This window comes from Euphorbia lathyris, chromosome 6 (genome assembly GCF_963576675.1).
Source record: "Euphorbia lathyris chromosome 6, ddEupLath1.1, whole genome shotgun sequence".
Classification (NCBI taxonomy): Eukaryota; Viridiplantae; Streptophyta; class Magnoliopsida; order Malpighiales; family Euphorbiaceae; genus Euphorbia; species Euphorbia lathyris.
The window spans coordinates 63535447-63549043 of NC_088915.1; the positions used below are offsets into that span (position 1 = coordinate 63535447).

Genomic DNA, 13597 nt, shown 5'->3' on the forward strand with positions numbered 1-13597 from the left:
TGCAGAAAAAGGGATTGTTGAAAGCCCTTACCCCGTATAACAAAGCGCAACCTACTCCGCAGATACAGGCTAGAGGGTATTGTGAATTCCATAGCAGTTATGGGCATACAATAGAGAATTGTGAGAGGCTGAAACACGAAATCCAAGATTTAATCGAGGAGAAGAAGATAGCTGATCCTTCGTCAGTGAACCCTTCCGTTAGGCGTAATCCATTGCCTAATCATAGGGTGAGCGCGATCGGAGCTGGTTTTACAGAAACTGTAGTGATGGAATCCTTTGAGGAAGATGTAGAGGAGTTGTTGGACTCCGATGAAAAGAACAGTGTGGGGAATGGTCTGTATGTGTCCTTCCTTGGTGAAGAACAAGAGGATGAACCGATGGGAGAAGGTTCGGATGGTGGAGCACCGTATGATGAGGATAGCACCGAAGAGACAGGAGAAGGGTCGTCTCAAACTATTGTGCCGGAATTGGGTCTGTTTAGTGGAGGGGGAAATCCCGAGGTGCACTTGCGTGAATATATGCACGACATGTTTATTGAATCCTTCGGAGTAGATGAAATTGCCCAGTGGTTCCACCATTCGCTGGTAGGCGAGCCTCTGGAAAAATATAGAAAATTGAAACGATACCATTATAGATGAAGAATGAGGCAAGACCGGCGAGAAAAGCAGACGTATAAGCTAAAAACATATAATTTCTACGAAAAATTGATCATAATACTTCAAAAATCTCAAAAATCGATAAGGATTGATATGAGAAATCGAAGAAGAAGAAGAAGCAGGAGCAGATCCATCGATCAATAGAACTAAGGGTAATTTTGTTCAAAGTGAATGAAATGGTCTAATTTGGTGAGATGGAGGCAAAGTGGATTAAATATGTAAATGACCTCTCTTAATTGGGCTAGATTTGTAATTAGCCCTAAAATTAAAAGATTATTAAATGAAAATTAAAATAATAGTGGCATGTTTCTTCCTAAAGAAAATGGCGATCCAACTAACAGAATACTTTTTGGATCTCGAGGCAAATAATTAATGATGTCAATGCTAACAGAATGGTGATAAAATATTTAAATATATTGTTCATACAGTTAGCATTAATTGTTTGTTTGATTAAATATATTAAGTCAATTAACATATAGTATTAATTTAAAGAAACCTCTAAATCAAACTACTAATATTCTTTTCTTCCTAACAAAAAAAAAAATTCTTTTCTTCAGCTAGAAAACTGACTATTAGGGCTGACACAGATCCTATAGATATTGAACCGAATGTTTATAGAAAAATTCAGATTTGGAATCTAGACTCGACTAAAAAATGTCACAATTTGATTTGATTTTGATTTTTTTTTGTATGTGATCTAATATAATATTTTTAAGTTCCGTGTCTAATTGAAACAGGTTCTTAAAGAAATAAAAAGACTTGTAGAAGAATACAAGAACGAAGAAATAAGCATAACAACGTGTGGACATAGCTTAGGAGCAGCACTCGCAACACTAAACGCAGCAGACATAGTCCACAATGGCTACAACAAAGCCAAAACGACATGTCCGGTGACAGCCATAGTCTTCGCCAGCCCCCGAGTCGGCGAGTCAGATTTCGAGAACTTTTTCACTAAGCAGAAGGATCTGCGAGTATTACGGGTCCGAAATCAGCTAGACACAGTCCCAAATTATCCATTAATAGGGTATGCAGATGTGGGGGAAGAACTTGTAATTGATACTACAAAATCAAAGTACCTAAAAAGCCCCGGGAGTGTTTCGACTTGGCATAATTTAGAGGGGTATATGCATGGAGTTGCTGGAACACAAGGATCAAAAGGAGGGTTTAAGTTGGAAATAAATCGGGATATTGCTTTGGTTAATAAATCATTAGATGGTTTATTGGATGAATATCTTATACCAGCTAAATGGAGGATTCAATTGAATAAAGGTATGGTTCAACAGTCCGATGGTTCTTGGAAATTGATGGATCGTGAACAAGATGATGTTCCTGATGATATTGATTAATTAATTTCGTTTTCAACATGATTCTAGACTGGAAAAGATATTAATTGTGTTCATTTTCTTGTGGCATATTTTATGTGAATTGGGAACATTAGAATTTTTCGTTTTTCTTTTTAAAATTTGAAAATTTTAATTTATATTGCTGTCTTATTGTGGATGGTTTTGGTTTCCCAGCCGTTGGAACTACCTATGAATGGTTTTGTTCCATTGTTTTCGATAAATTAAGGTTTGAGGTAGTTATTTAACTTATTCAGTTTGTATTTATTTACAAAATCTAACTTGATTAATATGATAGACTTCTCTAAGTTTGTTCAAAACGACTCAATCTTAACTTTGTACTTCAAATCTAACTTAATTTTGAGAAGTTTACAATGATACATAAAAATTGGTTTTAAGCTGCTCATATGATAACATGTATACATAAGACTTACTGAAAGGTACAATCAGGGCATATAGATCAGCAGATATGTGACACACAAAAAAAATTGAGCGAGCTCGATTTAGCGTTTTTTTTTACGCTCGCACCTAGAAAATTGCTGCCCCCAGCTGTAGACACCGAGTCGGAGGACCTGTGACGAAAACCTGAAAACAAGACGGTTGAAGCGATTGATTCCGGAAGTTTTGAAAAAATATATAAAGAATAATAAGCGAAGGAAAATCGGCGGCACGGGACGTGCGCTCGGCGTCCGTCGGACGCACCGCGAGTGGCACGCTCTCGACGTCCGAGCAATGCCCGGGTCCGGTGGCACGGTGCGCGCTCTCGTGGGCCGCTGAGCGCACGCGTCCGGTAGCGCGAAGCGCGCGTTCGGCGTCGCCCATTGTTCCGGGGACCCGTTTGCCTATAAAAGGCACGGATCCCCATGCAAAAATAGGAGGAGGATTTTTGGAGAGAGCTTTCTCACTCTAAACATTTTTAGAGAGAGAGAGTGATTTTTTTGAGAAAAATATTTTTTTTTCTCAAAAATTCCAAATTTCCTAAAGTTCAATTTTTACTAAATTTTCATTAAAAACGGAAGATCGTGGTTCGTGGAATCAATCGGCTTCGATCGTCAGATACCGAATTTAAGGTATTATCCGAGGACTAGACTCTTTATTTTATTTAGTTTATTCTCTTCTTCTATTTATTTTTTTATGCTATAGTTTTTATTCGTTTATATATTTATTTATTTTGTCACATTTTATTTAATTAGCGTATTTATTTAATTTTCATCTCGTGTTAAATAAAATTCGGTTTTGTTTTAAAATAAAAAACCTCGTTTTGATATCCCAATACGAACCGTGATCCGATAAAAAGGTAGTTCGGGTATCGAAAACGTTGTAATTATAAGTTTTTAATTTAAAAGAAATTTCTAAATAATGTTTTGAAATAAAAAACGTCGTTTAGGAACTTCCGTTTTCGACTATGATCCATCTTTGGTAGTTCGGAAATCCAAAACGATTGAATTAGATTTAATTTAAAGCTTTTGAATAAATCTGGAAACATTTAGGAGTGCTGCTGTAATTTACCTATTCTGTCACTAAATGCTGTTTACCGACGGATTTTCCGTCGGTAAATCTGCCAAAACGTAAAAAATGCCATTCCAGTCCCTTTTTCCTAACGTTTAAGCTTTTAATCCTTAATATATATATGTATAGTTATGTAATATATGTTTTTCAAATTATTTTGGACCTTTAGCATATATAATTATTTGATAATATTTGCATACCATTTTTTATACTATTTTCTAAATATAAGTATAATTATGTATATGTCTTTCTTTTTATTAATTTAGGCTATGTTTTAAATGATAGTTATTTGATATTTTGAGAAATAATTGATAGATATTAGTATATGTTATTTTTGGTATTTAAAACTATATTAGTTATGTATATATATATAGTGTTGGGATATTTGGGTTATTTTGTTGATTATTAAATGAAATTATTTTTGGGTAAATGTTATTTTCTTATTTTCTTATTCATAAGATTTACTTATTATTTTCACATTTTTTTTTTGTATAAATGTGTTGTACCTATTATTTTCATATACATATAGTTTCTTTTGTGTTAACTCTTATTTTCATATCTTCTTTTTTGATTTAAATGTATATATATATATGTCTAAATTATTTTCTTTATCCTTTTGGCTCATTCATGGGTCCATGTTCCAAATGAGTATTATTTGAGTGTGAATATTAGTTTAAATGGGTTTATTAATGTAATTATAAGAGGTAGAGAGTCCATTAAATAAGTGGGGAAAATAAATCACAAAAAGAGTTTTCAATTTAATTATTTAAACTAAAGGTTTTTTTGGAGATTCTTAATGTAAATAAATAGTGTTTTCTTGACATTTCAAATCGTTTCTTAAAACATCACGCTTTAAAACCTTAGTCCGTTCCAAACGACGGATTAAGCGAGCCTTGTAATTAAAATCGTTTTCATTGTAAATAATAGAGTTTTGAATCGCTTTCTTAAATGATTTGTACAAAATAAAATTGACTTGTATGTTTAACCACGTTTTCTCATTAAAAGGTTTTTATCTCAAACGTTTTCAAACACTCGAGTCGTTCCAACGGCGATTCGGGTAAAACTTCATCAAACGGGGTTTTAAAACGCACCTAAATCGTTCCAACGATGATTAAGGTGCGAACCATGTAAATAAACTCGTTTTGGAGAAAATAAGTTAGTGTAGAATAAACACACAGTGTGACATGTAAATGAAGTTGTAAATAAATCACTTCTTTCTCCCCCTCCTCTGTGTATGTATAACATAAATGGGTGATTCTTTACTAGTATGGCTTTTCAATAATATATGCTCAAAACGGTTTCTGAAAAAAAGAAAGAAAAGGGTTTCAAATGAATTTTAAACTTAAAGAAGTATACGATTAGTCCGTTATCGCCTAACATGCTGAGTAGGAGGCCGGTGGTTCATAACCGGGCGATGTCGGGGTGCCTAGTAGCCTTTCTCCGGAAAGGAGCTAGCCTTCTCGGCTCGTACCTAAGTTTCCCGAACCCACACCGGTCTCCCGCAAGGGATCGGTGTTCATTTTCCCATTCGTGGGTGGCGACTCTTCCATATCTCCGAGCTCCGGTCCTGCCGAGCAGCTTGATTCCACGATTGGTTGCTTTCGGCGCCAATCATCGCTTACGTCGCCATGAGGTTGTCCACCCCCCGGTCCGCCCGGGAGATTAGGCCGCGGCACCTCGTCTAACAAGTGGCGACTCTGCTGGGGAAGCGAGAAATTTGATTCCGGAAGGCGTGTATTAAGCCCTTAACGGGGACGGATCGTTTTACTTCTTTTCGTATGCATTCATGTGCAATATTGCAAACCCTTTGGGTAATTTCCGCGAAACCTCTAGCGAGAGTCCATTCGTCGCTCGAAAGAGGCTAGCGTAAGTTCCCCCTTATTGTAAGGCGCCAGAGGGTCCCCATCCATTCGTTAGGGGCGAATCTGTGCAGTGAGGTCCCGCGGTCAGCCGTGTCAGCATATAGTAGCCTTAGAAGTTTCCATAGGATTACCCGTTACTATTTTTGATGTGATAAATGAATCAGTTCGTGTTTTCAAACCGCCGTGATACGTGTCTAATCCTAAAGTATGTAAAGAAAATGAGACGATGCGTTAATATATACTCATGAATCGACATACGAATTACCCTAAAACATCGAAACAATTTGAACTAAAGACGACTTGGTTATCTCGTATGAATGAACATGTGCGACCCACCTTGTCCCTTTCGGTGTCCCGACGAAGGCACGTGTTCAGGAAATACGTTATGACGTAAGCACGTATTAGTATGAATCGGTTCGGTGTTAAGGATAGTTACATTTCGATACAAAAGACTATATTAACGGTAGCCGTTATTCACATTCTTTAGATAAATTGGGATAAAACGAGATCACGACGAAACGAAAATGAAGAACATTTCTGTTTCGAACGACCTTGTTGTAACGTGAAAAGTTTCGCACAAGTAGCCCGTCCCTTCCGAATAAAAGACGAGCTCTTACGTTATGCCTTGTATCATTCTTAAGAGAAATGGACGTGTCCGCAAAAGGTGACTAAGAAAATAAAAAGACAAAAATGAACTAAACGACCAAAATCATTCTGAATCTACGATATATGTTAATCCCGCGAGTAGTTAAAGAAAATAAGCCAATGCCGTTGAATACGTGCCTCGAACGAGTGTATACCCCGTTTAAAATCTCGAAGCCGAATTAAGCCAAACCATATAATTGCGCCATATGGACGAGACTGCGGGTTTTGACTAACGACTCGATCATTTCGACCGTTACCAAAACTGCAAGAAATATGGCCCGATGTACGTGTTTGCTTAATTCGTGCCTAAAGGAAAGAGAACGGTAATATCCTCGCCTCGAATAAACATGCGATTCAACGAAACGTTTATTTTCTATAACCACATTGAGATGATATATCCCGTGGATTGGGAGGAATAAAGAGTTGTAATTAGCCGAAAGATTATCGTGCGCTCAAAATAAGACTCGCCGTCTTTTCACGTAGCAAAATGACCAAACGAATCCTCGACGCTAAGAACAAACACGTTACGCGATGAGTCCGTTCCCTAAAATAAAATCCAAAAGTGATTCCATTACTAAATAAACACGTGGTTATGTCTCTCGATAGATCCAAGAGATCCCGTTGTAATCCAAAAATCGAGACACGAACCCGCACGAACAAAAGGGAACGAGTCATTGACAATAACGAACGATTAGACTAGAAGAATAACTCGCACCACGTCTAAAAACTGAGATGTGCTCAAAGGGAGTCAAAACCCGAACTAATGCGTCTCGCGAAAGGACAAAAGACGAGTTATTCTGAAAGGACAATCCAACTTGGTCGATTTCTTAGTCACCGAACGTGGATACGTCAAAACGAACTGTATTGTCTGATGGATGATTTAATTTCCCGCAATAATCGACGACATCATGCGTCCCCTGGACCGCAATGTGAGCCAAAAACCAAAATCTTAGGAAAGAGACCTGGACCAACGAGTGTGTGGAGGAATAAGGGTGGAAGAGAGATGTTGTGATACGTGTAAATAGAACTAACATTTGTTCTTCTTATCTTATAATCGTAAATAAATAAACGCACACACCACGAATCATGCATATACAATCATGCATACATATTAATGGATACCGTTCGCGCAGACGTCATCATTAAGCGGTTGTGGTTTCGCGAGAGTGATCGGCTTGTCAGACAGTTTGATCAGCTACGAGTAGATAGTTCAGAATCAGTAGTTGTGGCTTCTGAATCATCTTCGTCTGGGTATACTCAGTCTTCCGTCAGTATGTCTACGACCGACGAGAAAGTGGCTGAATTGGAAAATTCTGTGAACAATATCAATGATCAGCTGGCCACGATCTTGGCCCAACTAGCTGAGTTAGCATTGAAGGACAACAAGAGTGGTAGTAAGCGTGCTGAGAATGAGGTGAACGATGGTCCTCGCTTTGGGAATGAGGAGGATTATCAGGATTATATCTGAAAACAGTTAGAGAAAGAGAAAGCTAAGGAAGAGGAGTGGAAGCAACACATCACACAGGAAGTGCAGGACTTGCGTGGAGGAAGTTCCGGAAGTCAGGACTTCTATAACTTGAAGAATTGTTTGTCGGCAACAGCTTTGCCTTTGAAATTCCGGCTCCCTGACATGAAAAAGTTCGATGGAACGGGAGATCCCACCGCTCATATGAATCAGTATGTTGCTGTGATGAAGCACACGATCCTGACTGAGGATCAAGTCCTAGGGCTGTTTAACACCTACCTAGAGGGGGCTGCCCTCATATGGTTCCATGCATTGCCGATGGTGACAAAGAGGGATTGGAAGGAATTAGCGAAGTCATTCATCGCTCAGTATAGCTTTAACACCATGCTTGAGGTCACTTTGAAAGAGTTAGAGAGCACTAAGCAACAGGCTGGGGAATCCTTTTCCGATTTTGTGAAAAGATGGAGGGCTAAGGCCGCAGTGATGAAACAAAAGCCGCTCGAGCAGGATCAGATCCGAATGGTGGTTGGCAACACGTTGTCGTATATCAAGAATGAGTTGCGGTATATGCCATTTACTGATTTCAATCAGATGTATAGTTGTGCCTTGACTGTTGAAGGGGATGGGGAGCCAAAGAAAGCTTATACCAAGTGGACGAAGTCTGGATATAGTGCCGGAGGGCCTAGTGCGAGTACGGAATCCGCAGCAGTGAAAGTGGTTGATCTTAATGCTATTGAAAAAAGGCGGTTCGCCAAGTTCGATCAGACCTACGCAAAAGTTTTTGAGCGTCTGCAGAAAAAGGGATTGTTGAAAGCCCTTACCCCGTATAACAAAGCGCAACCTACTCCGCAGATACAGGCTAGAGGGTATTGTGAATTCCATAGCAGTTATGGGCATACAATAGAGAATTGTGAGAGGCTGAAACACGAAATCCAAGATTTAATCGAGGAGAAGAAGATAGCTGATCCTTCGTCAGTGAACCCTTCCGTTAGGCGTAATCCATTGCCTAATCATAGGGTGAGCGCGATCGGAGCTGGTTTTACAGAAACTGTAGTGATGGAATCCTTTGAGGAAGATGTAGAGGAGTTGTTGGACTCCGATGAAAAGAACAGTGTGGGGAATGGTCTGTATGTGTCCTTCCTTGGTGAAGAACAAGAGGATGAACCGATGGGAGAAGGTTCGGATGGTGGAGCACCGTATGATGAGGATAGCACCGAAGAGACAGGAGAAGGGTCGTCTCAAACTATTGTGCCGGAATTGGGTCTGTTTAGTGGAGGGGGAAATCCCGAGGTGCACTTGCGTGAATATATGCACGACATGTTTATTGAATCCTTCGGAGTAGATGAAATTGCCCAGTGGTTCCACCATTCGCTGGTAGGCGAGCCTCTGGAATGGTTCCATTCATTACCAGGCTCTTGCAAGCATGATTGGGATCGGTTGTCAGATTTGTTTCTAGAAAAGTACTAGAGAGTTAAGGACAGGACTGCGGAGCGCTTCGCAATGCAGATTGGACCTATCAAGCGCCCGTTGCCTAGGGTTAGCAAGTATAACGGCAACAAGGACCCTATGGAGCACCTTCACTTCTACTTATCAGCCATGGTGCCCTTGGGTTTTAAAGAAGAAGAGATCACTAGCTTGTTTTGTAATTCGTTGATGGGTGAGCCGTTAATGTGGTACATGTCGTTGCCGATGTATGTTAAGACCGATTGGGCGGCAATGACGAAAAGATTTATCAAGGAGTATACAGTATGGATGCTGGCAGAGCAAACCCCGGATTCCCCGTCTTACCAAACACCTGATGCGGTGTTAGCGATGCCTAGGTATGGTGGATACCAGGATCCTGTTGAGCATGCAAGGTTATTCCGCAATCACATGTATGACGCCGGATTCCCGCAGTGTGAATTACATGAACATTTTCCGGAAACCTTAATGGGAGAAGCCTTGTTGTGGCATCAAGGCCTATCAGAGGAGGAAATGGGTCATTGGGTACCGCTCAGGAGTGCCTTTGTGGCAAGATATGAGATGTATGTTCCATGGACGGGATCCCTGGAGGATCTGGATAGGATCAGGCAGTTCCCCGAGGAACCATTTGTGGACTATGCTAGGAGGTGGAGGCACCGGTATGAGCAGTGTCACGAAACAATGAGCAATAAGGTGCAGCTTATGTGCATACAACGAGGTGCTATTCCGTTGGCAGCAAGAAGGATGAGCAGAGTGTCCCTCCGAGATTACGACGATTTGATAGGCTGGGCATTGTATGGATCAGCAGATCCCTTTTATTTGAATCCAAACGTTCCTCACATTATGGATTTAATGATTGTGGATATTTGGGAAAGTTCCTCGGACGAGGAAGATGCTAATCGGAGGATTCCTATTAACATTTGGGATGAGTCTGATGAGGAGCCGGAAATCGCCGTCATGACGAGATCAGGACGAGTGGCCGAGGGAAAGGCACCTATGGTTGAGACTGAGATAGGGGAAGGGTCGGCTCCTAAGTCCGACGACCAAGTTCTTGAGCAGTTGAAGAAGACACAAGCTAAGTCCACAGTCTGGGAAGTTTTATGCCATTCCAAATACTATCGTGAAAATTTGATGAAGGAGTTGCAGAATTTGGTCATTTCCACCGATACTGAGCCGGCAGCGCTAGTGGGAGCAATTATGGCCCGAAAGAAGGCTGAAATCACATTTACCGATGAGGATCTCCCAGAAGAGGGGAAGGCTCATAATAAACCTTTGTACATCCGAGCATAAATCAACGGGAAGAAGACTAGCTGTGTGATGGTCGATGATGGATCGGCCATTAACGTTTGCCCGCTGAAACTCTTATCTAAGTTGGGAGTAGAAAGAGGGGACCTAATGGCCTCGGAAACTGTGATAAGGGCTTATGATGATAGCCGTAGGCACATTGAAGGAGTCTTCAAGGCCAAATTGAAAGTGGGGCCGCATGAAGAAGAAACTGAGTTCACGGTGCTGGATATCCCGGTAACCTTTGCTGTATTGTTGGGATGCCCATGGTTCCACAAGTTGGGAGGTGTGCCCTCCACGCTCCATCAGATGATCAAGTTCCCCTTCGGGGAGGAGATAGTGACAATCAGAGCTGAGAAATTGAGCTCGGTGGCAACATTGGGGATTGAGCCTCAACTTTTCTCCGGGTTCCAAGTTTCCGGGATTTACGAGTCAAGCATGACCACCGATGTGGTGAAGATGATGAAGGGAGGTTTCATCCCAGGAATGGGCTTAGGAGCACACCATCAGGGGTTGCCAGAATTTCCGAACTTTAAGAGTCAGAAAACCCGAAGGGGTTTGGGATATGAGCAAGGAGGTCCGTCCAACGTAAATGGTGAAGGAAAAGTGGGCCTAAGGAAGTACTTCGTGAACGAGGGGCATGGAAAGGCGTATTCAGGGACCCCCGAGGCATGGACTAGCACAGAAGGGAAGATTCTGCCGGGGTTCGAAATCTTCAATGATGTTGCCGACTGGGGCAAGGGAAAGGCGAGCTGCTTTGTCGAGGAGATTATGATGCTGGATTTGAATGCCGAGGAACAAGTCATCACCATTGAAGCAACTGCAGGAGCGGGAGATGAGCCTAGTACCTCCAAAATTCATGAGAAGTCCGAAGACCCTGATGATGAAAATTGTATTACTGCTTTGTTTGAATCAGATGATGTAATCACCCATGCTATCAATGAAATGAATTCTGATTTTGCTTACTTGCTTGATGTCGATCATGATCATTCCATGCATTCTCATTCATATAACATGCCTACATTTGAAATCAATACGATAGAAATGTCAACTTTCAATCTTGGTACGGATGAAAATCCTAAACTTATACAAATTGCTCAAGAATTAACTATTGAAGAGAGAAAAGAATTTGAGAGAATAATTAAAAAATATGAAATTGTATTCGCTTGGACATACGAAGACATGCCTGGAATTGATCAATCTATCGTAACTCACCGCATTCCAACTTATCCCGAAGCAAAGCCCGTAAAGCAGAAGCTCCGACGTATGAGACCCGAATGGGCAGATAAGATCAGGGAGGAGGTGAAGAAGCAGTTAGAAGCATGATTCATCGAAGTGATCGACTATCCCCCTTGGGTCGCAAATGTGGTGCCAATCGCAAAAAAGGACGGCAAAGTGAGGATGTGCGTCGATTACAGAGATCTTAACAAGGCATGCCCCAAGGATGAGTTCGCATTGCCTCATATCGACGTGTTGATCGACAGTGCAGCGTCAAGTGTATTACACACGAATGTGGATGGTTTCATGGGCTACATGCAAGTTCAAATGGCCGAAAAGAACAAAGCAAAAACCTCGTTCACAACTGAGTGGGGGACATACTGTTATAGAGTAATGCCGTTTGGTTTGAAAAATGCCGGGGCAACTTACCAGCGAATGGCCACAGCACTGTTCCATGATATGATACACAAGGAGGTAGAAGTCTATGTGGACGATATGATGGTCAAATAAGAGACAAGAGAAGGGCATTTTGCCGCGCTCGAGAAGTTTTTGGCCCGAATTGCAGAATTCAAGCTAAGGTTAAACCCGAAGAAGTGCTTTTTCGGCGTTTTGTCGGGGAAAATCTTAGGCTATGTAATCGAAAATAAGGGAATCGAGGTAGATCCTGATAAAGTGAAGGCTATACAGGAGATGCCGGCGCCGAGAAATGAGAAGGAAGTGAGAGGGTTTCTGGGGCAGGTTCAGTATATCAGTCGGTTCATAGCAAGACTCACCGCAATCTGCGAGCCAATCTTTAAGTTGCTAAGGAAAGACCAACCCGCTGTTTGGAATGATAAGTGTCAGCAAGCTTTGGAGAGCGTCCGGAGCTATTTGTCTAATCCGCCAGTGCTGAGACCGCCTAAACTGGGAAAGCCGCTTCTCCTCTACATAGCAATTGAGGAGCGATCTATTGGGGCAATGTTGGCTCAAGAGGGAGACACCGGTGTGGAGCACGCGGTGTATTATTTGAGTAAGAAATTCCTGGAGTACGAGCTCAAGTACAACATGATCGAAAAGACATGTGTGGCAGTAGTATGGTTGACAAAGAAACTGCGGCACTATTTCCAATCGTACAAAGTGATCATTATTTCTCGGATGGACCCCGTGAAGTATCTATACCGAACTCCATCCTTGATGGGGAAGTTAGCCAGATGGTTGTTGCTTTTATCCGAGTTTGACATTGAATATGTGACGAAGAAGGTTATCAAAGGGAGGGCCGTGGCAGAATTTCTGGCCAACCAACCCCTGAATGCAGAGGAAGAAGAGATAAGTTATGATTTCCCCGATGAGCACTTGAACGCAATCGAAGTCATACCGTGGAAAATGTTCTTCGATGGAGCAGTTAATTCGAATGGAGCTGGAGTTGGAGTACTACTTATCTCACCAGAGGGAGAAAGGATCCCGATGGCCAAGAAGTTGTCGTTCCCTCTTACCAATAATATGGCCGAGTATGAAGCGTGCATTTATGGTCTAGAGTCATTAGCAGCACTGGGAGCATCATATGTCGAAATTTGGGGTGACTCCAAGTTGATCATCGAACAGGCACAAGGAAACTGGGAAGTAAGGGAAGAAAGGCTACGTCCATATCTAGATCAGCTAGAAGGGTTGGCACAAAGATTCAAGGAATGTCGTTTCTATCATATTCCTCGAGCACAGAACCAGGCGGCGGATGCTTTGGCCACTTTGGTGTCAGTTTGGGACAACCCCCGGAACCTTGCCTCGAAACCGTTGGTATTGAGAAGATCTCACAAACCGTGCTATGAAGACGTAATGCTGTTAGGGATAGATGAAAAACCGTGGTATTTCGATATCGTGAACTTTATAAAAGATGGGACATATCCGGCAGAGTCAGAACCTAGGGATCAAGCTGTGATTAGAAGGCTAGATCGTCAGTTCGTCATCCACAACGACTTGCTTTACAAAAGGCACATTGATGGATTACAACTAAGATGCTTGGATGCGGGAGAAGCCCGCGAGGCAATGGAATCAGTACATTCAGGAATTTGTGGAGCCCATATGGGGGGAGAAGTACTAGCTAAGAAAATTATTAGGCAAGGCTTCTATTGGCTCACCATGGAAAGAGATTGTAACGAGTATGCAAAGAAATGCCACGATTGT

The 13597-nt window shown here is 41.6% G+C and overlaps 1 protein-coding gene across 1 annotated transcript; it reads left to right on the forward strand.

Moving 5' to 3' along the window:
• The first annotated feature begins 266 nt into the window (after window positions 1–266).
• Window positions 267–2103, forward strand: LOC136233717 (phospholipase A1-IIgamma-like). Its single transcript, XM_066023423.1, has 2 exons — window positions 267–500; window positions 1394–2103. Exons 1-2 carry the CDS (start codon window positions 267–269, stop codon window positions 2000–2002), a joined length of 843 nt encoding a protein of 280 aa, XP_065879495.1. The 3' UTR covers window positions 2003–2103.
• Window positions 2104–13597: the final 11494 nt, after the last annotated feature.

Coding starts and splice junctions, on each gene's coding strand:
- LOC136233717 (XM_066023423.1), top strand. CDS start 267: ATGGAATCCTTTGAGGAAGATGTAGAGGAGTTGTTGGACTCCGATGAA. Junction 501..1,393: donor GTGGAGGGGGAAATCCCGAG/GTGCACTTGCGT, acceptor TAATTGAAACAG/GTTCTTAAAGAAATAAAAAG.